At 43.5% G+C, this 25,177-nt stretch overlaps 7 protein-coding genes across 12 annotated transcripts; all 7 read left to right on the forward strand.

The window, feature by feature from the left end:
* The first annotated feature begins 203 nt into the window (after nucleotides 1–203).
* Nucleotides 204–12,377, forward strand: LOC9322158 (F-box protein SKIP23). The gene is made up of 2 exons (XM_021032764.1): nucleotides 204–1,467; nucleotides 12,050–12,377. Exons 1-2 carry the CDS (start codon nucleotides 283–285, stop codon nucleotides 12,089–12,091), a joined length of 1,227 nt encoding a protein of 408 aa, XP_020888423.1. The 5' UTR covers nucleotides 204–282; the 3' UTR covers nucleotides 12,092–12,377.
* Nucleotides 3,820–5,475, forward strand: LOC110230286. Its single transcript, XM_021032763.1, has 2 exons — nucleotides 3,820–4,548; nucleotides 4,623–5,475. The coding sequence occupies exons 1-2, from the start codon at nucleotides 3,838–3,840 to the stop codon at nucleotides 5,361–5,363; spliced, it is 1,452 nt and encodes a 483-aa protein (XP_020888422.1). The 5' UTR covers nucleotides 3,820–3,837; the 3' UTR covers nucleotides 5,364–5,475.
* Nucleotides 12,378–12,459: 82 nt separating the features above from the next.
* LOC9320099 (pentatricopeptide repeat-containing protein At2g17033) lies at nucleotides 12,460–15,246 on the forward strand. 5 transcript variants are annotated; one of them, XM_021032761.1, is made up of 3 exons: nucleotides 12,460–12,854; nucleotides 13,062–13,478; nucleotides 13,565–14,812. In XM_021032761.1, exons 2-3 carry the CDS (start codon nucleotides 13,107–13,109, stop codon nucleotides 14,627–14,629), a joined length of 1,437 nt encoding a protein of 478 aa, XP_020888420.1. In that variant the 5' UTR covers nucleotides 12,460–12,854; nucleotides 13,062–13,106; the 3' UTR covers nucleotides 14,630–14,812. The 5 variants fall into 5 exon arrangements, 4 of the variants coding, with proteins under 4 accessions (XP_020888420.1, XP_020888421.1, XP_020888418.1 ...); XM_021032762.1 differs by having other exon boundaries at nucleotides 12,460–12,827; XM_021032759.1 differs by having other exon boundaries at nucleotides 12,460–12,682.
* Nucleotides 15,209–17,239, forward strand: LOC9320100 (F-box protein At2g17036). Of its 2 annotated transcripts, none has more exons than XM_021032766.1 (2): nucleotides 15,209–16,561; nucleotides 17,091–17,239. In XM_021032766.1, exons 1-2 carry the CDS (start codon nucleotides 15,386–15,388, stop codon nucleotides 17,112–17,114), a joined length of 1,200 nt encoding a protein of 399 aa, XP_020888425.1. In that variant the 5' UTR covers nucleotides 15,209–15,385; the 3' UTR covers nucleotides 17,115–17,239. The 2 variants fall into 2 exon arrangements, with proteins under 2 accessions (XP_020888425.1, XP_020888424.1); XM_021032765.1 differs by lacking the exon at nucleotides 17,091–17,239 and adding an exon at nucleotides 16,796–17,025.
* On the forward strand, nucleotides 17,168–18,405 carry LOC110230157 (pentatricopeptide repeat-containing protein At2g17033-like). Its single transcript, XM_021032163.1, is given in 4 exon segments — nucleotides 17,168–17,196; nucleotides 17,236–17,432; nucleotides 17,435–18,148; nucleotides 18,151–18,405. Coding segments are annotated over 4 exon segments (1,038 nt in total). The 3' UTR covers nucleotides 18,249–18,405.
* A 1,774-nt stretch (nucleotides 18,406–20,179) lies between these two features.
* On the forward strand, nucleotides 20,180–21,501 carry LOC9320102 (NAC domain-containing protein 35). Its single transcript, XM_002883989.2, has 3 exons — nucleotides 20,180–20,440; nucleotides 20,524–20,792; nucleotides 20,880–21,501. Exons 1-3 carry the CDS (start codon nucleotides 20,284–20,286, stop codon nucleotides 21,288–21,290), a joined length of 837 nt encoding a protein of 278 aa, XP_002884035.1. The 5' UTR covers nucleotides 20,180–20,283; the 3' UTR covers nucleotides 21,291–21,501.
* A 1,977-nt stretch (nucleotides 21,502–23,478) lies between these two features.
* Nucleotides 23,479–24,505, forward strand: LOC9320103. Its single transcript, XM_002883990.2, has one exon. It carries the CDS (start codon nucleotides 23,648–23,650, stop codon nucleotides 24,437–24,439), a length of 792 nt encoding a protein of 263 aa, XP_002884036.1. The 5' UTR covers nucleotides 23,479–23,647; the 3' UTR covers nucleotides 24,440–24,505.
* Nucleotides 24,506–25,177: the final 672 nt, after the last annotated feature.

A 25,177-nucleotide genomic window follows, 5' to 3' on the forward strand; every position in this document is an offset into this window, starting at 1 on the left:
ATCCGAATCCAGAAAAATCATAATTGAATCCGATCAGAAATCCGAATCTCCAGGCTTAGTTCGGATAATTCTCTATCCCGTTTTGGTATTGATAAATTATGGTTCCTGTTTTGGTATTGATAAATCATGGTTCGACTCGGTTAATATGTCCACCACTACACGTGGTTGTGGGACCCAGTGAGTTATTCGACCCGTAATAGATTCGGGTCGGGTCAAATCTCATCGTTGTAATTGTGTCTTTCTCCGGCATTTCTAAAGTTCAAAGCTAATTCAATCTCAACAATGGTGGATTGGTCTACACTCCCGAAGGATCTCTTAGACCTAATCTCAAAATCTCTAGAATCTTCCTTCGATCTCGTCCAATTCCGTTCCGTTTGTTCTTCATGGCGATCCGCCGCCGAGCCAAAACGTCCGCTCCCAACACATCACCTCCCGATCCTCCCCGATAACGGTGGTAGCCTCTTCCCTGATTCCGCCGTAGGTTTCCGTCTCTCGCAGCGGAGTATCTTACTTATCAAGCCTCATGAACCACCACACAACGAAGCAGATTCGTTTGGATGGTTGATCAAAGTCGAGGAAGATCTTAATGTTCCTCGTAAGGTGACTCTTTTAGATCCGTTATGTGATAAAAGAAACTCAATTCCTGAGAATTTCCCTCATGTTCTCGATATGTCGAAGTTTAAGGTTCGAGAATTGGGTCGAGAGTTTAAGCTTCATTATTTCAATACTGTTGGTGATATTGTAGAGAGTTTATACTTGGAGAAAGCTGTTGTTAAGTATCTAGATTGTGATGTTGAGTATAAATTTGTGTTGCTTACGATTCATGTTTCGGGGAAGTTAGCTGTGTTTAGGTCTTGGGATCGAGCTTGGACTGTGATTAATGACATGCCTTCTCCTTATGATGATGTGATTTTGTTCGATGGACGTTTCTTTGCGGTTGATAACAACGGGAGGACTGTGGTTGTGGATTACAGTTCTTTGAAATTGACGTTGGTCGCGAGTCCTGTGTTTGGTGGTGATAAGAAGTTTTTGATTGAATCTTGTGGTGAAATGTTGCTTGTTGATATGTATTTGAGTTTAGAGGCAGTGGAAGGGGATCCTGGATTCGTCGAGGAGATTTTCGAGCATCCTGCGTTTTATATGAATGAGAGAACGGTTAAATTTAAAGTGTATAGATTTGTGGAAAGAGAGGAGAGTTGGGTTGATGTTTACGATCTTGAGGATAAGATGTTGTTCCTTGGTGATGATTCCACCTTTTCCGCCTCAGCTTCTGATATTTTACCTACCTGTGATGGAAGCTCCGTGTTCTTCAATGGTAATGTCTTCAATGGGGAAGACTTGGGCGCTATGCAAGATCGAGATTTGGGAGTGTTTGATTTGAGGACTGGCAAAATAGAGCTGGTGCAAAAACTCCCTGAATATGCTAAGCTGTTTTGGCCTCCACCTCCCTGGATTACTTCTCGTGCGGTCAGTAGTTTTGAAACTGTTAACACCTGAAATACCCGTTTGTTTAGGATTGTTTTCTTATACAGTAGTTGTGTATACTCTACCTTGCATTTGCATCTCGTGGCTAGGGAAACTCTGTGACAATATCCTTATATCAATCAACATCTTTCATCTTCGCAATAGTCTCTGAGCATGCATTGGGTTTCTTGTCAGTTTCACAACTGTTGCTTGTCCCTAACCGCGACATTTTGAGGGTGGTTGGACAGTCAAATCCATTTGCCTTACTGCTACTTTGTTTTCTTTTCACGTTAGTATCAGTAAATAATGCTCATTGCTGTTGATCCTCAAAATCACACAAGTACGTATTCGGAGTCTTAAGGGTGAAAGAAGAATCTCTTATTTAATGACGAGCCGACGATTACAAAAATGGACGAGCTAAAAACTGAGTATACGAGCCGAGCCGCAAAGTACTCTGACGGTTGTACGAAATTCTCTGTGAAAGCGGTTATTTCGGGATCCCTTTACAAACATTCTTTTTTGCTATTTATAGGGCGCAGAAGTAGGGTACACTGTGCGTACGAAATGTCCTTTTTACCCCTTTGGTCGGTGGAAAATCGGACTGGGCCTTTCTTGGGCTTCTGCTGGGCCACAGGGATACATGGCCTGTTTGGAGAGTTTTGGCCCGTTAAGGGGTTTGGGCTCGAGCCCAAAACCCACCATCAACAGTAGCCCCCCAACCCTAGTGCGTAGTGATGACGCGGCTAGGGTTTCAATCATTTCGCCGTTCTCGCTTCGACTTCCTTCGCGTGTTTTCGAGGCGCGTGTGATGGACGCTCTCTTCTGATTCGTCCACTGCCGCTCCCGAGACGTTGGAAAACGGGTCGTTCGCGTGTTGAAGGCGGCGAGGTCGTGATGATTACGCCGTTCTTCGAGGCGTGATGATGACGCGGTTTTTTTCTTCGACCGACTTCCTCTATAAATACTTCGCTTCCTCCTCATTCCTTTCATTCTTTCTCCGCATCAATTTCGAAGGTATTCTCTCTGTTCTCTCTCCTTTTTCTCAGCGCGTCTTTTCTTATTTTCCGATTATGTCTTCAAGTATCGGTTCTTTCGACTCCATCTCCGACCATCGCCGATCTCGTACTTCCGACGAGTCAAATATCCGGTCTGTTGATCGTTTCCTCAACGAATCCGTCAGCAATTCCCGGGGTCGTAGATCTAGAACCTCTTCCGGATCGTCGGCCTCGTCCGTTGCCAGAGATTCTCCGGCTGTTGCAGAGCTACGACGTCGCGAGCTCGAAAGTCGCGTGGGAGCAGCCGGACCGAGTGCAAATCCTAGGTCCGTTGCAACCATGCGCCTCCGTGATGACGATAGTGACGCGGCGTCTACGGATGAGGATGACGTACCGCTCATCAGACGCAAATCTTCTATCGTTAGAGCGGCTCGTTCTGTTGGCCCGTCGTCTGATGTCGCCGATCGTTTGGACATCATTCCATTGGCGAGGCGGGCGCCCGCCCCGGTTGGGTGTGTTCAGCCTGGTGGACCAGCACCGGGAATTCCGGATTACCTTCACCCGACGTCGTCGACGAGCGAGACGATTGAGCTTTCTCTCCATTTTTGCGATGCTCCAGCTTCCCTGAATACGCTCATCCCGAATCCGTGGGATCGTCCCTGGACTGCTCCGCCTGGATATCTTTGCGTATACGAAAAGCTCATCACTGACTGCGGGCTGACTTTTCCAATTCCGGCGTTCTTGCTTCAGTACGCTTCGCGGCGAAAAATGGCGTTCGCGCAACTTTCTCCGGCTGCTATCCGGAATGCTTACGGCCTGATTCGTTTGGCCAAGCAGTGCGGCGTCGAACCTCGTTGTTCTCTGTATGAGGAACTGACGACGAAGAAGAATTTCGAGAAATCCAAGCCGGGCTTGGTGTATACTCAGTCTTCGCTGACCCCAAAGTTGGTTGTCGGTGCGAAGAGTAAGACCAACGACTGGCTTCGTTGGTACTTCTTTGTTAAGATCGACAACGATTCCGCGGGGGACGTGGTCGTCACAAATTACCATGGGTGGACTATTTCACCCGGTAGTTTGCTTATCCCTCCGAGGTCGATCCCTTGTTAATTTATTGTCTATCTGACATATTTTTCTCGTTTCTTTTCCTCTTGTAGTTCGTTGTCCCAAGATCTTGGACCCGTATCCTGAGAAACTTCGCGACGACGTCAAGAAGATTCTAGCTTTGTGCCCGTATACCTGGCCAAACGAAGAAGACCCTGTTCGTCGCCCTTCCTCAAAGTCTAAGAAAACGAGCCGAAGAGGAGGTTCTTCGAAAGCAAGGAAGGCTAACAAGACTCCAGGTCGGCCTTGATCTTTCCTTTCTTCCCTTATTCGTTTGATGAGTGCGTACGCTTTTTCTTACATTCTTCTCTCCCTTTTCTTTCACACACCAGCTCCTTCGAAGATTATGGGAAAAATGAATGTTGACGCGGTGGGTGATTACTCATCACGATACAAGAAGAAGTCGTCGGTGACGCCGTCGAAGAGGATGAGCCGGGAGGAAGACGAGGCCATGGCCTTAGGGAAACGTCTTTCCTTAGCCGAACATGAGGCTAAGGAGAGTGAGCGACGATCTTCAGGTCGTCGGGACAGGAGAGATGAGGGTGACCGTCGTGATCGACGCGGTCATGACGTTGTCGGTGCCGATCGTTCGGAAGCAAGATCCGACGCAGAGAGGGAGAGGAGGGAGAAGGAGGTGGCTGAAGCGCGGTCAGCTAAGCTACCTATTGCCGAGACTTCTCATGATGTGCCCCTAGGCGGCAGGGAGGTTATTTTGTATGACAACTCTCAGGTCGAGCCGACCAAGAAGCGGGCTGCTGATGAGTCCGAACCGGCGCGTTCGGACCCGACCAAGAGACAAAGGACGGCCTGGGCCCCTGATTATAGGTGGCGATATGATTATAACGGGCGCGACGTCCATATCTCGACTGATTCCACATCCTGTGCGGAGCTGTTCCGCAAGCTTCACGTCGGTCCATCTCCCTTCTTCGAGCTTCAAGATATGTGGGAGAGAACGGCGTTCACTGACGCTGCGAAGAAGACCGTTGCGGTAATGTCCTAAGAACTTTCGTAATACTTTTAAGTGTTTTGTTCTCTAACCCAGTTTCTACTTTTTTCTTGTAGGCCATCGGCGCGATTGACAGGATGGCGTATATGTACGAGCGTCGTCTCCGCGTCGTTTCTGAGCAGAACACGGCCTCGAAGGATCACCAGAGGGCCTTGGCAGCCGAGACGAGGAGGGCTGATCAGGCGTCGAAGGGCTTGGAGAGTGCCAACTCCGAGGTGCAGCTTCTTCGCGAGGAGGTCGCCAAACTGAAGGAGGAACGGGATAACGCTCTTTCAGAACGGGAGCGTTGTCTTGAGGAGTTGTCGAAGTCCCGTGTTGACTTTAAGAACTTGGCCGAGCAGTCACAAGCCGAGGAGGCAAGGCTTCGGAAGCGGCGCACCGAATACGCTCGTAAGGCTCTCAAGGAGGCTGCAGACCAATTTCAGCAACGTCTCGACGGGATTCAGAGGCATTTTACTACCAGGGACGCGGCATATCCCAAGTTCCTCGATTATAATCAGGCGGTTGGGAGCGTTGACCTGCTGAAGGCGCTGGCTGAAACTGGGGAGGTCGTCTTGAACTCCAAGGACGTAATTGAGAGGCTTGAAGCTGATGCGGAAGAGCTTAAGAACGAGGTCAATGCGTTCGACATTGCCGAGTTGGAGGAAGGCTGGAATGACGTCGGAAATCTCTTCACGGGCTCTCTCGCTGCTGAAGAAACCGAAGTCGTTGATGGTGACGTCGAGGCCGTCGACCAAGTCGTTGGTGATGGCGACGCCCAGATCGGAGATCCTCCTCAAGACGAGGCCGCGTCTTGAGTTTTTATGTTATTATTATTTTTTTTAAGTTATTTGCCGCGTAGTCGGCTTTTGTAAGACTCTTGCCACTTCTGTTGGCTTTTCCTTTATTGAATATCTATTTCGTTTGCTATCTTTTTCGTATGCCGTCGATATCGTTCCGCGCAGGTTATTGAGGACGACCTCAATAACTTGGTCGATAATCGTGTTTGGGTTGGATCCAAGACACTTGGTGGTACGACCTACGAGGTCGTACCGCGCAAGTTATTGGGGACGACCTCAATAACTTGGTCGATAATCGTGTTTGGGTTGGACCCAGAACAGTTTTAGGTGCGACCTCCGGGGTCGGCTTATCCTGTTCGAATGATTAAAACGAGCGTGATTGCGAGTTCGGCCTCGGCTTACGTGACCAGTCGTTTTAATCGTGCGAGTATGGAACTCGGCTTTCGTTCGATTAGACACCGGGCCAGGGTGCTAATGTATTTCGTTTCGTTTGTCTTTTAAAAAGATAGATTTTATTAATATTTGCAGCTGTGCCTCGTAAACGAGGCTGCCTACGTACCCTCTGATCGGAGGGATCAAGCCGCTCGTAGTTCACATTACATAGTGAGGCGTCGGTAAGGCCGAGCTCCCCTTTTTTTTTTTTTTTTTTTTTTTTTTTTTTTTTTTTTAATAATAGTATCGCTTCAGATGCATCGAATTCCATGTGCGGGGGACTTCGACGCCGGACATTGTGAGGAGTTCGTAGTCTCCGGGTCGGACAATCTTCGATATCTGATAGGGACCTTCCCAGTTCGCGCCTAGCTTCCCGGCGTTGAGTTCGGCCGTGTTTTCGAACACTTTTCTGAGGACGAGGTCTCCTTCGCTAAAATGCCGATTATGGACTTTCTTGTTGTAGTATTTCGCTGCGGCGAGTTGATAATTCTGGATTCGACATAGCGCGGTGTTGCGGTTTTCTTCCAGGTCGTCGAGACTGTGCCTCATCATTTCATCGTTGAGGTCATTATTCTGTATCATCATGGAACGTCGGAGGCTCGTACACCCTACTTCGGCCGGGGCCATCGCTTCCATTCCGTAGGCTAATGAAAACGGAGTCTGTTCGGTGGCGCTGCGCGGGGTCGTTCTGTATGACCATAGGACGCCATCGAGTTCGTCTGCCCAGACTCCTTTTTTGGCTTCTAGCCGTTTCTTGAGTCCGGCGAGGATTGTTTTGTTTGTTGCCTCAGCCTGGCCGTTGCCTTGGGGGTAACGCGGTGTTGACTTGTTCAGACGAATTCTCCAGCTAGCGCAGAAATCTTCGAACTGTTGCGAAATAAACTGTGAGCCGTTGTCCGTGATTATTTCGTACGGTAGGCCGTGCCGACAAATGATGTATTTCCAAACGAAGTTTTGTACGTCTTTGGCTTTGATCGTTGCATAGGATTCGGCTTCGACCCATTTGGTGAAGTAATCAGTCATGACGAGGATGAAGCGTTTTTGCCGCGAAGCTGGAAGTGGACCAACGACGTCCATGGCCCAACGCATGAAAGGGTATGGCGCGGCGCCAGCTTTCATCAGTTCGGTCGGCTGGTGGATGACGGGGGCGTGCCGTTGGCATTGCTCGCATTTGAGCACGTAGTTTTTACAATCCGAGATCATCGTCGGCCAGTAGTAACCGAGCTTTCTGATTTTGAGTGCGAGAGATCGTCCTCCTGAGTGGTTTCCACCTGCTCCCTCATGTGTTTCTTTCATGACTTTTGCCGCGTCCGCCTTATGGAGGCAGCTGAGCACTGCCCCAGAGGCGTTGTACCGAAGTAAGCATTCGCGGTATAGAGCATATTTTGACGATTTGGCGCGTAGACGCCGTGCTTCCCATTTGTCCACCGGAACCGTCCCATCTGACAGGAAATCGCGTATTTCGAGGCGCCAATCTTCGGGGTCGCTTATCGGATCTGGTGCGGCGCGGCTGCACACAAGGTTGATGGATTCGACCCCTTCAATGCTGGGGTGGTCGATGCTTTCGACTGGTATGACGCGACGAAGGTCTGGGTCGGACGTTGAGGCTAGCGCTGCTAGGGCGTCTGCGGAAGCGTTATCTCCCCGCGGTATTTTGGTTAGCTCAAACTCTGTGAATTGTTTGGACAGACGCTGGACGACCTTGAGGTATGCGTCCATTCTATCATTTCTTGCTTCGTAGTCGCCGCTATATTGACTTGCTACGAGCTGTGAATCGATCAAGGCGCGGAGTCGTCGGACGTTCATCCCAATTGCGAGTCGGAGTCCAGCGATAAGTGCTTCGTATTCGGCGACGTTGTTTGTCGCCGCGAAACGTAGCCGGAAGGACTGCTCCAACATTTCGCCGGTTGGGGACACGAGCCTGATGCCGACGCCCGATCCATGCGAAGAGGACGAGCCGTCTGAATAGAGGGTCCAAGTACCATTCGTCTGATCGGTGCTTAGTGCGGTGTCGTCCGTGTCTATTACTGGTAATTCGACGATGAAGTCGGCGAGGACTTGAGACTTCATGGCTGGTCGAGCCCGGAAGTCGATATCGTATTCACTGAGTTCGACGGCCCACTTGGTCATCCTTCCAGACAGGCTCGGACTGTGTAATGCGGCTTTGATAGGTTGGTTTGTAAGCACGGCCACGGTATGAGATTGGAAGTAGGGACGCAACTTTCTCGCCGACGTAACGACTGCTAACGCAGCCTTTTCCATTGTAGGGTATCGGACCTCGGCCTCGATTAGCGACTTACTTATGTAGAAGATTGGTCTCTGTTCGCCGCGGTCATCTCGTACTAGTACCCCGCTGACGGCCCAACTGGATACAGCTATGTATAAGAATAAAGTTTCACCGTTCTCAGGTTTTGCGAGCACTGGTGGCGTTGTCAGATACGTCTTGAGTTCGGCGAACGCTTTCTCGCTTGCGTCGTCCCAGGTAAACTTGTCTCTTCGCTTTAGGAGGTTGTAGAACGGCAAACATTTATCCGTCGACCTTGAGATGAACCGATTGAGGGCCGCGATCCGGCCGGTCAACCGTTGTACTTCCTTGGCGTTTCTGGGAGAGGGCAACTCCAGTATAGCGCGAATTTGTTTTGGGTTGGCTTCTATCCCTCTCTTGGTGACGACGTAGCCTAGGAACTCACCGGAAGTTACCGCGAACGTACACTTGGCCGGGTTTAACTTCATTTGGTATTTGTTTAGCACGTCGAAGCATTGTCGGAGGTTCTGAACGTGGTCGTCAGCCTTCAATGACTTAACGAGCATGTCGTCGATGTAGACCTCGACAGTTCGGCCGAGCTGTTCGGCGAACATTTTGTTGACGAGGCGCTGATACGTTGCTCTGGCATTTTTCAGGCCGAATGGCATCACCTTGTAGCAGTACGTTCCGCGATCGGTGATGAAGGACGTCTTTTCCTGATCGTCCTTATGCATGAGAATTTGGTTGTATCCAGAGAAAGCGTCCATGAACGATAGGAGCTCGTTCCCTGCTGTGGCTTCGACGAGCCGGTCGATATGCGGTAAAGGGTAGCTATCTTTTGGACAGGCCTTGTTCAGATCAGTGAAGTCGACGCACACCCGCCACTTGCCGTTTTTCTTTTTGACTACGACGGGATTTGCCAACCACTCTGGATATCGGACTTCGATGATAGAGCCGGCGCCAAGTAGCTTTTCGACCTCGTCATTTACTGCTTTGGCTCGTTCCGGACCCAATTTGCGTCTTTTCTGCTTCACCGGTTTGAATGTCGGATCCACGCCTAGCTCGTGGGACGTTATCGATGGGTCGATTCCAGGCATGTCCTCAACGCTCCAAGCGAAGGTTGACGAATTCTCTTTGAGGAGGGCCACAAGGGCCGCTTTGATTTCTGGACTAATTTCAGCTCCGATGCCGACGCATCGTAGTGGATCCGACGCGTCGATATTCACAAGTTCCGTCCGACTTAGTTCCGATTCCTCGTAGGATTTGCCCGGTGCCTTTGCTACTGCGGAGCGGGGCATGGGCTCCTCTTTCTTTGGTTGCTATAATTTCTTTTCGGCGCGGTTCTTGTGTTCGATCAGGAAACACGTCCGCGCTACTTGCTGATTTCCTTTGAGAGTAAAGATTCCTTGATGAGTAGGAAACTTGACGCACTGATGATAGGTGGACGCGACGGCCTGCATTTGATGTAGCCACGGTGTCCCCAAGATTACATTGTATATCGTCGGTTTATCGATGACAACGAACTTAACCCAGGCGATCGTTCCGCCAACAAATGTGGGTAGTTTGATGGTGCCGAGAGACATGATGAAATCGCCATCGAACCCAGCCAATGGTCGAGAACGCGGCTTTATACATCGGTCAGCTACGTTCATCGCGGTGAGGGTGTCTTTAAAGATTAGGTCGACTGAGCTGCCTGTATCGATCATGACGCGCGTAACTCGACTATCGCTGACGATTAGCTCGACAACCAACGGATCGTTGTGGGGGAGATCGACTCCGACGAGGTCGTCTTTCGTGAAAGAAATGGGTTCGATCTCCGCGGAAGGTTGGCTCGGCGCTACTGGCCACGTTTCCATCATTTCGGCTTTCTTTCGACACTGCTTGATTGAACGGACCGAATCGTTGCAGTTTTGAAGACCGCCCATGATCATATGGATTTGTCGAACGACAGCGGGGGCGTCGGCGACAGCTTTGCCATGGCGCTGTCTTTTGGCCGAATCGTTTGCTTGATCGTCGCCTCCAGCTGCTCCGTCGGCTCGGTCCTGGAGGAATTGCCGAGCAGTGGCCTCGTTTCGTTTTTGGTTTTTATTGCCCCCTTGGGCTCGGTCACATTCGATGGTGATGCCGCCGCTCTTGTACTTAGCCATGAGGAGTCCTTGCAGATAGCGACAGTCTTCCGTCGCATGAGCCTTACTTTTATGATACTCGCAATACACCGGCCCGGTAGTAATGGCATCAGTTTCTCTTGCCCATTTGTTCCATTGTTTGGGCGCCGTGTCTTCACTATTTATGACGAACGTGGCCGGCTTTCTACCTTGGCTCGTATTGCGGTCGAGGTGCTGTCTTGGCTCCGCAGGTTTTACCACAGGAGTTTCTTTCGGCGCTGATGCCTTTGTTACTCCGTGCTTTCGTGACAGAATGAGCCGTTCCTCTTCTAATTCGATGTACCTCGTAGCTCTATGAAGTGCGTCCTCGAGCGTGCTCGGGACATGGAGCGTGATGTCGTCCCTAAACCTAGAATCGTACCATACCGCGTTGCGCAGAGCAACGATTGCGGCTTCATCTGGGACGACGATCCGGGTAATGACGTCCTTGAATCGGTCGATAAATAACCGGAGCGACTCCGTGGGTCCTTGCGCAAGGGACCACAGGTCGGCGTTGGTCGTTTGGTTCTGTATGAGCGGCGAGTAATGCTTGAGAAACGTTACGGACAGTTCACGATAACTGCTGATTGAGTTCGGCTTAAGTCTTGAGAACCAGTTGAGGGCGGCACCGGTTAGATGCTCGGTGAAAATCTGGCATTGTCCTGCTTCGAAGTTCTCTTCGGTTAGTTCGGCTCGGTTGATCGCGATGCCGAATGATGTCAGGAATTCTTTTGGATCGCCCTTTCCGTTATAGGGCTCGAGCTTTATCTTTTGGCGCCCTCGGAGTGAGACGCTGGTTATTCTTCGAGTGAAAGGAGTTTGCTGCGTTTCTTCAAGGACGCGGTCGAGTTCCGGTGCGGCACTTGTGGCCTTATGAACCTTTGTGTTCATTTCCTGGACAATGCGTCGCAGTTCGGCGAGCTCTAGGTCTCGGGTATTTTCGCTTGACGAAGTGACAGGGTGGATTTGCCGGGTCGGCACTTGGTTTCCTTGAACGGGTCGCACACCTTGCATCTGACTTGCACTTAGGCGATTGATTTCATCCTGAGCGCAAGCTTGGGCTGCTGCCAGAGATTCAAGTCGCACGTTCGTCCTGGCTTCTTGCTGGCTCAGGTGCGTGAGGATGTTTTGAAGCAGGTCGTCCGGTTCGCCGCGGTCCTGGCTTCTTTGGTTCGTCCCGGCTCTAGTGTTAACCTGTGGGTTCGTCATGTTACGTCCGTTCGAGGGAGTTATCTGAGCATCAGGACGTGGTTCAGGGTGCGGTCCGATAGCTGCCGCGGTAGGTCCTTCCGGCGTCGGAGGTAGCGAAGGCGGCGCGGCTGCTGGCGTGCATGCTTCTCCTCCCGAGCTGGAGGCACTTGCGCCGAGTGCGTTGTGGAATGCGTCTGTCATCTTTGCTGTTTCGTCGGTTCGTAGTTATGAGAGAAATCTTCGAGCTTCCCCCCTACCTGGCGCGCCAACTGTTGATCCTCAAAATCACACAAGTACGTATTCGGAGTCTTAAGGGTGAAAGAAGAATCTCTTATTTAATGACGAGCCGACGATTACAAAAATGGACGAGCTAAAAACTGAGTATACGAGCCGAGCCGCAAAGTACTCTGACGGTTGTACGAAATTCTCTGTGAAAGCGGTTATTTCGGGATCCCTTTACAAACATTCTTTTTTGCTATTTATAGGGCGCAGAAGTAGGGTACACTGTGCGTACGAAATGTCCTTTTTACCCCTTTGGTCGGTGGAAAATCGGACTGGGCCTTTCTTGGACTTCTGCTGGGCCACAGGGATACATGGCCTGTTTGGAGAGTTTTGGCCCGTTAAGGGGTTTGGGCTCGAGCCCAAAACCCACCATCAACAATTGCTAATATGTGAAACATTTACCGTCTCAGCATGCTGAAGATCATACTGGAGAAACATCATCCCAATCTTGAAAATACATATGTATAATCTGGAGTTCAAGATTTTGGAGATGCTATGGTTACAGTCTTTTACGAAGGTTAATCTCTCTAATACATGTGAGATTGAAAACCCATAGAGAGACTACAACCTGAATCACATGTTTATGTTTTCTTCTTTTCCAAGCTTTTCACTAGCTTGGCGTCTGTACATAGAGAACCTTTCTTTATAATCTTTTTCCCCCAAAGAATGATGTTTTCTCCAAAACAATTTGCGACACCCTAGCGGTAAGAATTTGATATATACCATTAATAGTTGTCACACTACAGTTACCAAATTGCTTATTGCTTAACCGGTACCAAATTGAGAGATCCGTAATTTCGAATAACATTTCAAATTGCTTAACCGGTACCACTTTTCCTAACCGAAGTCCGGTATTCAGCGATGCGGAATTGCGGATGAGTCAAAACATATGGAACTATGGATAATGGGAATGAGTGATGTTGGAGAAGGATTTACGGCAAAAAAAAAACAAAAAAAAAAAAAAACAGTGAGGCAAAGTTCATTATAAGTTAGTTAAAAATGGCGGCTTTGATCCAGACCGTCCATGGTGGTAAACCCAACTTGTAAGCTCTCAGTGTTCTTATCCTTGATTGTTTAAGTTTGGTAACTAGGGTTTCAAAGTTTTTCCATTTTTCTGATTACCAGTTGGGTAGCCTTACATAGACGAGACACTAGAATTGATGAAAACAAATTCTGGTTTTTGTTCCAGTTGAGTAAATTGTATAGTTTTTGAGGGTTAGTCTCGTTTTAATTCTGATCTCCTATTAAAAGTACACATTTTTATAATCGTTTCTCTGTATAGAATTGTTTGGGATAGAATTGGGCATTTGCCATTAAATGTATGTAATTTAGAAATTTGATCTCAGTTTATGATTCAATTAATCTATATGAGTTGATTTCTTGTTCTGTAATTGGTTACTCATAGAGCACTATACAATGCAGGTGTGGTTTACCAGAACCTTGACTCTTGTTTATCCTTCTACCTTTATGTCCAGACACAAAGCTCTGTACCAAATGATAAGCAGCAGTAACAGTGGTTTGCCACGGTTCAATTTCACTCCGCCTCAGCGGCTAAGCCAAGGTATCTGTTACTGGGGAGAAGAGTTAAGCAATGTGTCATGCACTTACAGAACCAAACTGGTGGTTCGGTGCAAGGCCGGAGTAGTGCCTCTGATGAAGCAAGGCGACCGGTTTCTCTCCTCTCTGTCGTCCCCAGCTTTAGCTGGTGATCCGTCAGCGACACACCGACACATTAAGAAGTTTGTGGCTGCTTCTCCCAAATCAGTGACTCTAAATGTCCTCTCTCATCTCCTCTCGGATCAAACTTCCTATCCTCATCTCTCCTTCTTTGCTCTCTCTGTGAGTCTTTGTTTTCTTCCTGTTTCTCTCATTAAAATATTGTTAGAGGTGAATGACTTTATATTGGTTGTTGTTTTCTTCTCCAGTTGTATTCGGAAATTACCGAAGCATCGTGGTTTGATTGGAATCCTAAACTCATTGCTGAGCTTGTTGCTGTGCTCAATAACCAAGAGAGATTTGATGAATCAGAAACTCTACTTTCTACAGCGGTTTCGAGGCTGAAGTCAAATGAACGAGACTTTGCTCTCTTCCTCTGCAATTTGGTTGAATCAAATTCTAAACAAGGGTCTATACAAGGTTTCAATGAAGCATGCTTTCGTTTGAGAGAGAGAATCCAAAGATCGTCATCAGTTTATGTCAAAACCCAAGCTTACAAGTCTATGGTTGCTGGATTATGCAACATGGACCAACCTCATGATGCAGAAAGAGTTATCGAGGAGATGAGAGTGGAAAAGATAAAGCCGGGATCGTTTGAACATAAGTCTGTTCTATACGGGTATGGAAGATTGGGATTGTTTGACGACATGAACAGAGTAGTGCACAGAATGGAAACCGAAGGTCACAAAATCGACACAGTTTGTTCAAATATGGTTCTCTCTTCCTATGGAGCCCATGATGCACTTCCCCAAATGGGTTCTTGGTTACAGAAATTGAAGGGTTTTAATGTTCCTTTCTCCATAAGGACGTATAACTCGGTCTTGAATTCTTGTCCTACAATCATGTCACTGTTGAAAGACTTGAATAGCTGTCCGGTTTCTCTTTCTGAACTGCGTACTTTTCTGAATGAGGACGAAGCGCTTCTGGTCCTTGAATTGACTCAGTCAACAGTTTTAGATGAAGCAATTGAGTGGAACGCGGTAGAGGGTAAGTTGGATTTACATGGTATGCACTTGAGCTCATCGTATTTGATATTGCTGCAATGGATGGATGAGATTAGACTTAGATTTAGAGACCAAAAGTGTGTGATTCCTGCCGAGATAGTAGTTGTTTCTGGATCTGGAAAGCACAGCAATGTAAGAGGAGAGTCACCGGTAAAAGCGCTGGTTAAAAAGATAATGGTGCGTACTGAAAGCCCAATGAGAATTGACCGGAAGAATGTTGGTAGTTTTATTGCCAAGGGAAAAAATGTAAAAGAATGGCTCTGCAAATGAAGATTTATAACTGTATATTTTGATCATTATCTGCTTAAGATGGTGTTGATTGGTGATTCCGGTGTTGGTTAATCGTACATGTTGCCAAGATTCACCAGGAATACGTTTTGCTTAGAATCAAACTCTTGGTGTCAAATTTTCCACCAGAACTAATCAGGTGAGTCAAAATTTTCTCTTCACACTCTTAAAATTACCTGCGTGGGAGTAAAATTCTGAATAGCTGGTTTTAGAATAAGAGAAATTTGAACAAAAATGATTTCAAATTTCAAGTATATATTAATATATGTTAAACCCTAGAGTTCTGTGAAATTTGAACAATAGCTTGTTTGTCTCTGTTTCTGGTGTATCTTTAGCTCTATTCCATGAGGTTTCTAGTCTTGAATAATATGTTTAGTTTTTTTCAAGCAATGGCTCTTTAGCTTTTGTTTGTTTAAAATTGCAGCTGCTTTAGTCCCTTGATTTGGATACCAAATAAGTGAAAGGTCTTGTCCCTATAAGTTTTCTTAAGATTAAAGGTATTGATTTCTCTTTTGTCTTTTTTTTTTTTGGGCAAACTAACTCTCTTTTGTCTTCTTAAGATTTTTATTCAAGAGAGAATCTTAGATTTGCTTTTCTCATTTTAAAACTGCAAATGGATGGTCGTGAGGGCCAATTTGTCTTCAAAAAGTTATTTTTCATGCTTGACCTTGTCCACCTTTGAGCTCTCTTAAAGTCAACCGATAAAATTTGAAGAAAAGAGAGCTTTTCGTTTCTCCCATGATGGATTGGGCAAAACTCCCGAAGGAACTCTTAGACCTGATCTCCAAATGTCTAGAATCTTCCTTTGATCTCATCCAGTTCCGTTCTGTATGTTCTTCATGGCGATCCGCCGCGGGGCCAAAGCGCCTTCTCTGGGCACATAACCTCCCGTTCTTCCCCTCCATTGACAAACCCTTTCTCTCCAATGTAATCCTCCGCGTCGCGCACGGGAGTATTTTACTTATCAAGCCTCATGAACCGCGATGCGAGGCGGATCTGTTTGGATGGATTGTCAAGGTCTGGGATAACATATATGTATCTCGTAAGATGACCCTTCTCAAACCGATGAGTTTTTCAAGAAACTACTTTCCTCGGAATTTACCTCGAATTCTCGATATGTCTAAATTTAGGGTTCGTGAATTGTGTCGGGAAGTCAAGCTCTATCATCCTGATTACAACTGTGACCCTGGACACCCACCTTTAGAGTTGGAGTTGGGGAAAACTGTTGTCAAGTACCTGGAGGATGACAAATTCGTGTTGCTTACGATTCTTGAATATGAAAAGTTAGCTGTGTTTAGGTCTTGGGATCGAGCATGGACTGTGATCAATGATTACATGCCTTTTCGTTGTCAAGATTTAATAATGTTCGATAGACGTTTCTTTGCTATCGACTACAATGGGAGGACTGTAGTTGTTGATTACTCTTCGTTCAAATTGACATTGGCCGCTGATCCTTTGATTGGCGGTGGTGACAAGAAGTTTTTGATTGCATCTTGTGGTGAAATGTTTCTGGTGGATATAGAGTTTTGCAGAAACAGACCGAATGAGGATCCGGAAATCACCGGGGGTTTCTATTCGTATTTTTATGAGACCACAGTCAGTTACAAATTTAAATTCTTTAAATTAGTGGAAAGAGAGAAGAGATGGGTTGAGGTGGAGGATCTTGGGGATAAGATGTTTTTCCTTGGAGATGACTCCACATTTTCCGCTTCAGCTGCTGATATTATACCTCTCTGTGTGGGAACTGGAAGCTCCGTGTTCTTCTACACGCATGAGGAATCCTTGTTCGTGATGGATGATCGAAACTTGGCAGTGTTTGATATCAGGAGTGGGAAAATAGAGCTGGTAAACAAACTCCCTGAATATGCCAAGTTGTTTTGGCCTCCACCTCCCTGGATTACTACTTCTCATGAGGTCAGTAGTTTCCAATCTCTCAACCACCGGTAATAGTGTATTTACATTTGCATCTTGTGGCTATGGAAAATATGTGGCATCATCAGTAGTCAACAACTCTCATCTTCGCAATAGTTTCTTTTCAGTTTCATGACCGCAACATTTTTGGGACTGTCAAAATCTTTGATCTTACTGCTTCTTCTTTTTTTTCCGCTTAAGTCTCACTAACTTATACCCAAATATTTACTGTCTCAGCGTGTTGAAGATAATACTGGAGAAACATCATCCCAATCTTGAGATACATTTGTATAATCCGGAGTTTTAAGACCTTGGAGATGACACTTCAGCTTGAATGACATGTTTATATGCTTTCTCTTAAGTTTTGTAAGTAAATCAATGTTTTGAATTTATTTGTGTGAAAATCCAATGTCTAAACTGAAGTCCGGTATATATATTTGTTGGATCTCAGTTTCTGATTCAGATCATCTATATTTGTTACTTTCTTGTTGTGTACTTGGGTTACTCATACTCAGCTCACTATACAATACAGGTGTGGTTGTTACAAGAACCTTGACTCTTCTTATCTTTATGTCCAAGGTATCTGTTACTGGGGAGAAGAGCTAAGCAATGTCTCATGCGCTTACAGTACCAAAATGGTTGTTCGGTGCAAGGCCGGAGCAGTACCTCTGATGAAGCAAGGCCAAGCCCATTGCTGAACTTGTTTCTCTGCTCAGTAAACAGGAAAGATTTGTTGAATCAGAAACGCTACTTTCTACTGCGGTTTCGAGGCTGAAGTCAAATGAAAGAGACTTTGCTCTTTTCCTCTGCAATTTGGTTGAATCAAATTCTAAACAAGGATTCGATGAAGCCTGTTTTCGTTTAAGAGAGATAATCCAAGATCATCGTCAGTTTATGTCAAAACTCAAGCTTACAAGTCTCTGGTTGATGGATTATGCAACATGGACCAGCCTCATGATGCAGAAAGAGCTATCCAGGAGATGAGAATGGAAAAAAGAAAGCCGGGATTGTTTGAATATAAGTCTGTTCTATACGGGTATGGAAGATTGGGATTGTTTGATGATATGAACAGAGTAGTGCATAGAATGGAAACCGAAGGTCACAAAATCGACACAGTTTGTTCAAATATGGTTCTCTCTTCCTATGGAGCTCATGATGCACGTCCCCAAATGGGTTCTTGGTTACAGATATTTAAGGGTTTTAATGTTCCTTTCTCCATAAGGACGTATAACTCGGTCTTGAATTCTTGTCCTACCATCATATCACTGTTGAAAGACTTGGATAGCTGTCCGGTTTCTCTTTCTGAACTGCATACTTTTCTGAATGAGGACGAAGCGCTTCTGGTCCATGAATTGACTCAGTCATCAGTTTTAGATGAAGCAATTGAGTGGAACGCGGTAGAGGGTAAGTTGGATTTACATGGTATGCACTTGAGCTCATCGTATTTGATATTGCTGCAATGGATGAATGAGATCAGACTTAGATTTAGCGAAGAAAAGTGTGTGATTCCTGCCGAGATTGTAGTTGTTTCTGGATCCGGAAAGCACAGCAATGTTAGAGGAGAGTCACTGGTAAAATCGCTGGTTAAAAAATAATGGTGCGTACTGGAAGCCCGATGAGAATTGACCGGAAGAACGTCGGTAGTTTTATCGCTAAGGGAAAAACTGTAAAAAAATGGCTATGCAAATGAAGTTATAACTGTGAATTTTAATCACTGGATTCACAAGTACTTAGTTCTGCTTACAAGTTCTCAGTGAAAAAGAGAAGAGTACATTAAAATTTTGTATGATATGACAAAACCAGTAAAATAGAGTCGCCTAGTTTTTACATTGCATTAAAAAAAAAAATCTTTTAGTATGCATGCATGTGGTAATTTCTTTTTGGATAGTCAATCACTTTAATGGTTAAAAAAATTCCCCACTACAATTATACAAGTTTAGTTATAAAGTGAAGATGCTTCTTATTTTGGGAAGTTTCGTTGATATTGTTGTATTCTGTTTACTGAATAATTTTTGGCATTTGAAGACAAAAACTAAGATAAAGTAACTTTTCTGAAGTTTCCGAGAAACTTTCATATGTTTGTCATATATATTCTTCCTAGCCCCACTAGTCGAACTCACTTGTATTTATTCGGTGTTGTTTGATCTTTTGGTAACAAAGAAAACGATATCTGCTTAAAAGTCATGTAAGTTTCAAAAAGATAATCTAAAAAATCATGTAACTATTGATTGTTGAGAATTACGGTGTTAATTATTATACGGGTGGAGGATAGTGAAGGCTTTGGCGCTGTCCATCTAATGACAGACGAAGACATGCATGGTCCATTGTCGAGCCAAAGGAAATCGATGATTATAGCCAAAGGAATGAAACCATGATTTAGGCAGTCGACACCATGATATGACTATTTGAGGGTGGTTGCCAAGTGCTCATTAGTGCGATCATAGTAAAGTGAGTTGGTTTTATTTAAGTTCTAACAAGAGTAAGCAATAAATATATGCTTGTTCGTTGAATGTCCTTTCTTTCATCACAACAAGGAGATTCACTTTCTTCTCAAATCAAAACTATAATTTTCTCTTTTCGAGATCAAAATCATGCACTCGATCTTCGAATCCCCGATCTAAGACATCACAACCGTGTATGCACATACTTATTGCGCATAAGGGTTTAGTGATATCCCAACAAAAGTTAGATCATAGTAGTTCATAATGTGATGGATTAAAATTGGTTCATAATCTGCATTTGATCTCCACCGCACTAGTTGAATTTGGAAATAAACATGATTTTGTGGATTGATTTAGAATTGCAGAATGTAGATTCAATGACTAAAGATTCCAACACTAACAACACCATAAAAGATAAGACACCGGTGAGATAACAACACCAAACTTATTGGTACTACAAGATTTGCCTAAAATAAATTACACATAACCTTATTAAATTCTTCTAAGATATATATTACACATGATATACATGGTTACTTAAAAGCTAAAATGATATAGATTATTTTAAAGCCTGAATAATATATTTAGAACTATAATTTTTGTAACTTATGTTTTAAAATTTATTTTATAATCAATAATAATCGGCTAGTAAGAAAACAAAATAAAAGATCAAATAGTTCCCACAAAGACAAACGACTTCAAGTCCTTAGAGGAGACTTCCCAAGTCAATCTGAGATTTTTTAAAAATGGTGGAAGTCCCACAATCAAAAAGTTTTATTCTTTTTCACAATAAAATATAATCGAACTAATTAGTTAAAATTAGAAGAAAAAAACAGAAGAAGAAAAAAGTGGAAAAAACAGAAGAACCAAGCTCTGGTCCAATTCTCATATGACCATTTCTAAATCTCTTGAGATAAAACCGCGTGGGTTCCATCCACTTTGATCAAGACCTTTCTCCTTTTCTTCTTCCAAGTAAACATCACAAACCTCTAAAAACTATGAAAGAAAATAAAACACATTAGAAAAAAATTTCACAAAAAGACTCTCAAAATTCAATATGTTAAATCATTCATGCCTCAACATATTATTATTTTCTCCCTTGACTTAGTCTGCTCCATCAAGTATTGCCCCACAAAGAAAATCTTTCACAACATATTCGGTCCTAGTTGTATATAAATGTGCATAGCTTCACCTAAGTGATAACCACCAACAACCTTTTCACTAACACAGCTTTTAAAAGAACCAAATCTTGATAAGTGTTTTTTTTTAGGGACAGTGAGAGATATGGGAAAAGAGATTGAGCTCCCAGGTTTTAGGTTCCACCCAACCGAGGAAGAACTTCTTGATTTCTACCTCAAGAACATGGTTTACGGGAAAAGATCGAGTGTTGAAGTCATTGGTTTCCTCAACATCTATCGTCATGATCCATGGGACTTACCTGGTAAGTACATGGCTTCTCCATTTCCCTAAAGCTTCTTTTTCCCTCTCTAGGATGTGTATTAAAAGTCTAAATTTTGATCACAGGTTTATCGAGAATCGGGGAGAGGGAGTGGTACTTCTTTGTGCCAAGGGAAAGGAAGCATGGGAATGGTGGGAGGCCGAGCAGGACAACTGAAAAAGGATATTGGAAAGCAACGGGATCGGATCGTAAAATCATAAGCTTGTCTGAGCCAAAACGTGTGATAGGGCTCAAGAAGACGCTTGTGTTCTATAGAGGAAGAGCACCAGGAGGAAGCAAGACTGATTGGGTGATGAACGAGTTTCGGATGCCCGATAATTGCTCCTTACCAAAGGTACCTGAATAAAAACAACATCTCTGTCTCCATTATGTGATCAGAAAAACAACTTTGTTACTCATCTTTGTGTCCTCTTTTGATCAGGATGTTGTCCTGTGTAAGATATATAGAAAGGCAACTTCATTGAAAGTATTGGAGCAAAGAGCAGAGATGGAAGCTAAGATGAATCAAACATGTCCAAACTCTCCTCTCTCGTCTTCCGAGACAATCTCATTCGTTGGAAAAGAAGAAAACATGATGACTTCTTTCCGTGTTCCTCAAGTGATAGCCATGGAAGATGCAAACAAGATCCTAACACTCCAAGAAAACGCGAAAACCGAAGAGAAACAAAGAGAAACAGAGACCAAAGAACCTTCTTCATCACTGAAGCTACCGTTTGGAAGCTTACCAGAGCTACAATTACCAAAAGCAGGAGGTGAATGGGGAGACCAATTGTTGAGTATAAGCCCATGGCTACAGAATCTTACACCAATAGTTAACCTATTAAATTGGTAGGATATGTAAAGAACAAATACATTAACCTATTCTTACTCTTAAGAAAAAACAGAGCTTGTACCAAATAGTATTTACTCAACTTATATGTATCTTTTGTAAGTTTGTAACATAATAAGAAATTACATGTAACACTGTTTATAGTCATATTTGACTACACCATTGTAAAAAAAAAAACTAAACTTTGAATCAAGTGGACGATCATTTCTCTCAAGCATACCAAGATAGATGTTGAGATTATCATTACATATGTGGAATCAATGGACGTAGCTCTTGTCTTGGTCTGCAAAAGGATCGTGTCTTGGCCTTACACTGGCTTAGTGGGACCTTGGAAGGGATGATCCCACCGTTGACCTGACCGTAGACCCATTAATTTCTTCATCGTCTTATGCGTAATTTGCTCAATGTGGATGACTCACTCGCCAAGATCCTTGTCCTGCTTCCATCCGAATTAAGCTGATCTTTGACGGTTTTCTTGGCGACTGACCGAGAAACAGGGGACCTAAACCCTAGAGGCAGAGTGTTAAATTTTCTTTTCTTTTTTCATTTTTTCATTGGGTTTTCTTTCAGGTTACATAATGCGCACAAGGATGGTGGAAACTAAAGTTTAATCATTCCTATAATCATTTTTATTTGCATTTCATAATGTGGATTGGATCAAGAAATTTCTCCAAGAAGATATCCAACAAAGTACAAGAGTCTTTGACGGTTGCACAAGCCGAAGATAACAACAATGAAGTTTTGGTTGTCTTTGAACAAGCAGAAGCTATTTATAATTGCTCTGTTTGATTCTCTATTTAGCTACATGTTTGGACCATAGAATTTTAGCAGATGGTCAGTCGTCTCAAAGCTAATGAAGAAGAAGAAAATTACATGTGAAGCGCAAGCAAACATATTCTCAAGGGTTGACTCCGAATTCCAATCCAAGAAGACCTTGACGATGGAGGAGGCTCAGATCGTAGAGTCATGCATTCAAAATTTTGGAGATGGACTTGAGTCACTTTCAAAGTCAGTGATCAAGAGTCTCAATAGTTATCAGCTTAGGCCTCTAAAACCCTATAAACTTGTTGAAAAGTTCATAAATATAATTACTTGTAATCCTTGTTTGAAAAATCGCTAGGCGCTAGTCGGGCATTCGGTATGGGCCTAGCGATTAATCGGAAAATCGGATTAAAATCGGTGATTAATCGAGGATTAGTTTTAGGGTTATTTTAATATTTTAAAAATATATTAATCTAATACTCTTTCCAAAATTGTAGTAAATACATACAAATATATTTAAGGCAAAATTTTATGATTTTTTATTAAAAATTTATGATTTTTATTAAAATTTGAACATAAATTATTGTAAAATATCACAAACTTCCAATTCAAATGTTTGAATAACAAAAAAAAAAGTTGTTTTATACTTGCAATGAAAAAATAATCGGGATATGTAAGAATAGGCGGAAAATAATCGGATTAGGTGGGAATTAATCGGATAAAACAGAGAGTAATCGGGTGACTGATTTTTTAAGGGATTAGTCATTAATCGAGGCGGAGAGGGTGGGCCTAACGATTAAGCGGGGATTAATCGGGGTAGGTGGGGATTTTTAGAACAGGGGTTGTAATAGAGGAGCATAGATATAATGACTACAAGATTTTCTCATATAACTCTGTTCTTGTGATATAAATCTTTTTTCATGAATGATCATTAAAGAACCAAAATGCATTTCTAGATTTGCAGAAAGTTGAGACAACTTTTTACCCTCAAGTTTCACTCTTTTATCTTTGGCCGTGAAACATTTTCTTTTACGGCAGCGAACGATAACTTTTAATTACTTGTTTGACATATCATGTGGCATCTCTGAACCTCCACACGGTTGTATGAAATAAAAAATATATCCTCACAAAATGTGTTAAGTAATCCATTGTGGATTTGTTAACATGCCATGATCTACGAATACGGATCTTGCCGCTACTTCATCCAAACCACCATTATAATCATTGTCCAAATAGGCTTTCTTTTGATTTGTATAATCATATGCAAACGTGTAAGCTATTGGAAACAGCTTACCACACGGAGAGACTTACACATATTGCACATTCTACTCTGAAACTTCACAGAGAAAAATATAATTTAGTTCCTTAAATATAGGCATGAGATTTACACGAGTGACATGGCCTTCAATAGCAGACAAGCCAGCTTTGAAGATATATCATTGCAATATTTTTAACCACCAAGAGATTCTTTCTGTCTATCTTGCTTGTGGTGTATATAAGTATTGACCGGAGAGGCATTGAGAAGGCAGAACAAACATTTTTAGCGCTCTCAAAATCTTCTCTTTGATAAAGAAACAAAGAACTTAAGATACACAAAAATGGCAGTCTCTTTCCACGTTCGCTCTAACAGTTTCCCTTCTAGACCTCACCCACAAGCCACACATGTCGATGAGCAGTTGGCTCGATTAAGATCTTCTGAGGATGCCTCGACATCTTCTAGCTCTTATATCTGCAATAGACTTGAAAACCTTCAAGAGCTACATGAGTCTCTTGACAAGTTTATTCGCCTACCTGTAACACAACAAGCTCTAGGTCAAGAGCAGAACAAGAAAGCCGTCGAGCAACTTCTTGATGGATCTTTAAGGATCTTGGATTTGTGCAACATTTCCAAGGATGCTTTGTCACAGATGAAAGAGGGTCTCATGGAGATCCAATCGATTCTACGAAGAAAGCGCGGTGACCTACCGGGAGAGGTCAAGAAATACTTAGCCTCAAGAAGATCCCTAAAGAAGTCATTCCAAAAGGTCCTCAAGAGTTTGAAGGTCAAACAAGACCAAGAGTGCGGCGACAAATCCTTGGCAGTGTTTGGAGAAGCAGAAGATGTGACAATTGCTCTGTTTGATTCTCTGTTTTGCTTCATGTCTGGATCAAAGACTTGTAGCAAATGGTCTGTCGTCTCAAAGCTAATGAACAAGAAGAAAGTTACATGTGAAGCTCAAGGAAACGAATTCACAAGGGTTGATTCCGAATTCCAATCCGAAAAGACATTGAAGATGGAAGATGTTCAGATCTTAGATTCATGCATTCAAGATCTTGAAGATGGACTTGAATCTCTCTCTAAGTCTTTGATCAAATACAGAGTCTCAATTCTTAACATCTTAGGCCACTAATGCCTACAAAATTTTGTACAAAAAGAAACTATTAATAGAAATATATTCAAGTCTCAATTCTAAGCATCTTATTTCTCATATCTTTGAATCCTTAATCATCCTAGAAACAAGAAATCAGACAATTTTCAAATGAACTCTTCATTCAACAGTTTAAACTTCATGGTAAAACAAATTTTCGTTAATAAGAAAAATTGTTTATATCAAAAAAAAAAAGAAACATTGTTTACTTAGAATTCAGTCATTCACACGTTATCAAGAATAAAATAACTCTGTCCATGTCTATATAGTGGGGAACAATGTAAATGGCACAACAAGAGAATCAACAAAGAACCATTGAAGTCTCCGTGTGCATTCACATGTCTATATCCTAGTTTTCAATTTGTCTTGCATTTTGAATATTTGATAATTGTAAGTATCGGTGGGACTCTATGAAGACGTGTTATATATGGAAAACATTGGAAAAAAATCCTAGAAACTAATGTTAAAAGGATCCTAGAAACTCAATTAATACAAGATTTTCTGATATTATGATCACTTTCCATTCTTTCCCATTAAAGAAACAAATCCTTTCAAACATCTTTTGGCACAGATTAATCTTTAGATGGTGAACCATAATTTTTTTATATTTTTTTAATACAAAGGAAACAAACTTGTTTGGCGTATTCATGTTTAATTAATCTCTATATCTGAACTTCCATATGATTTGTTCACATGCCTTTATCTACGGATTTGCGTGTG

This window comes from Arabidopsis lyrata, assembly GCF_000004255.2.
Source record: "Arabidopsis lyrata subsp. lyrata unplaced genomic scaffold ARALYscaffold_3, whole genome shotgun sequence".
Taxonomy (NCBI): domain Eukaryota; kingdom Viridiplantae; phylum Streptophyta; class Magnoliopsida; order Brassicales; family Brassicaceae; genus Arabidopsis; species Arabidopsis lyrata.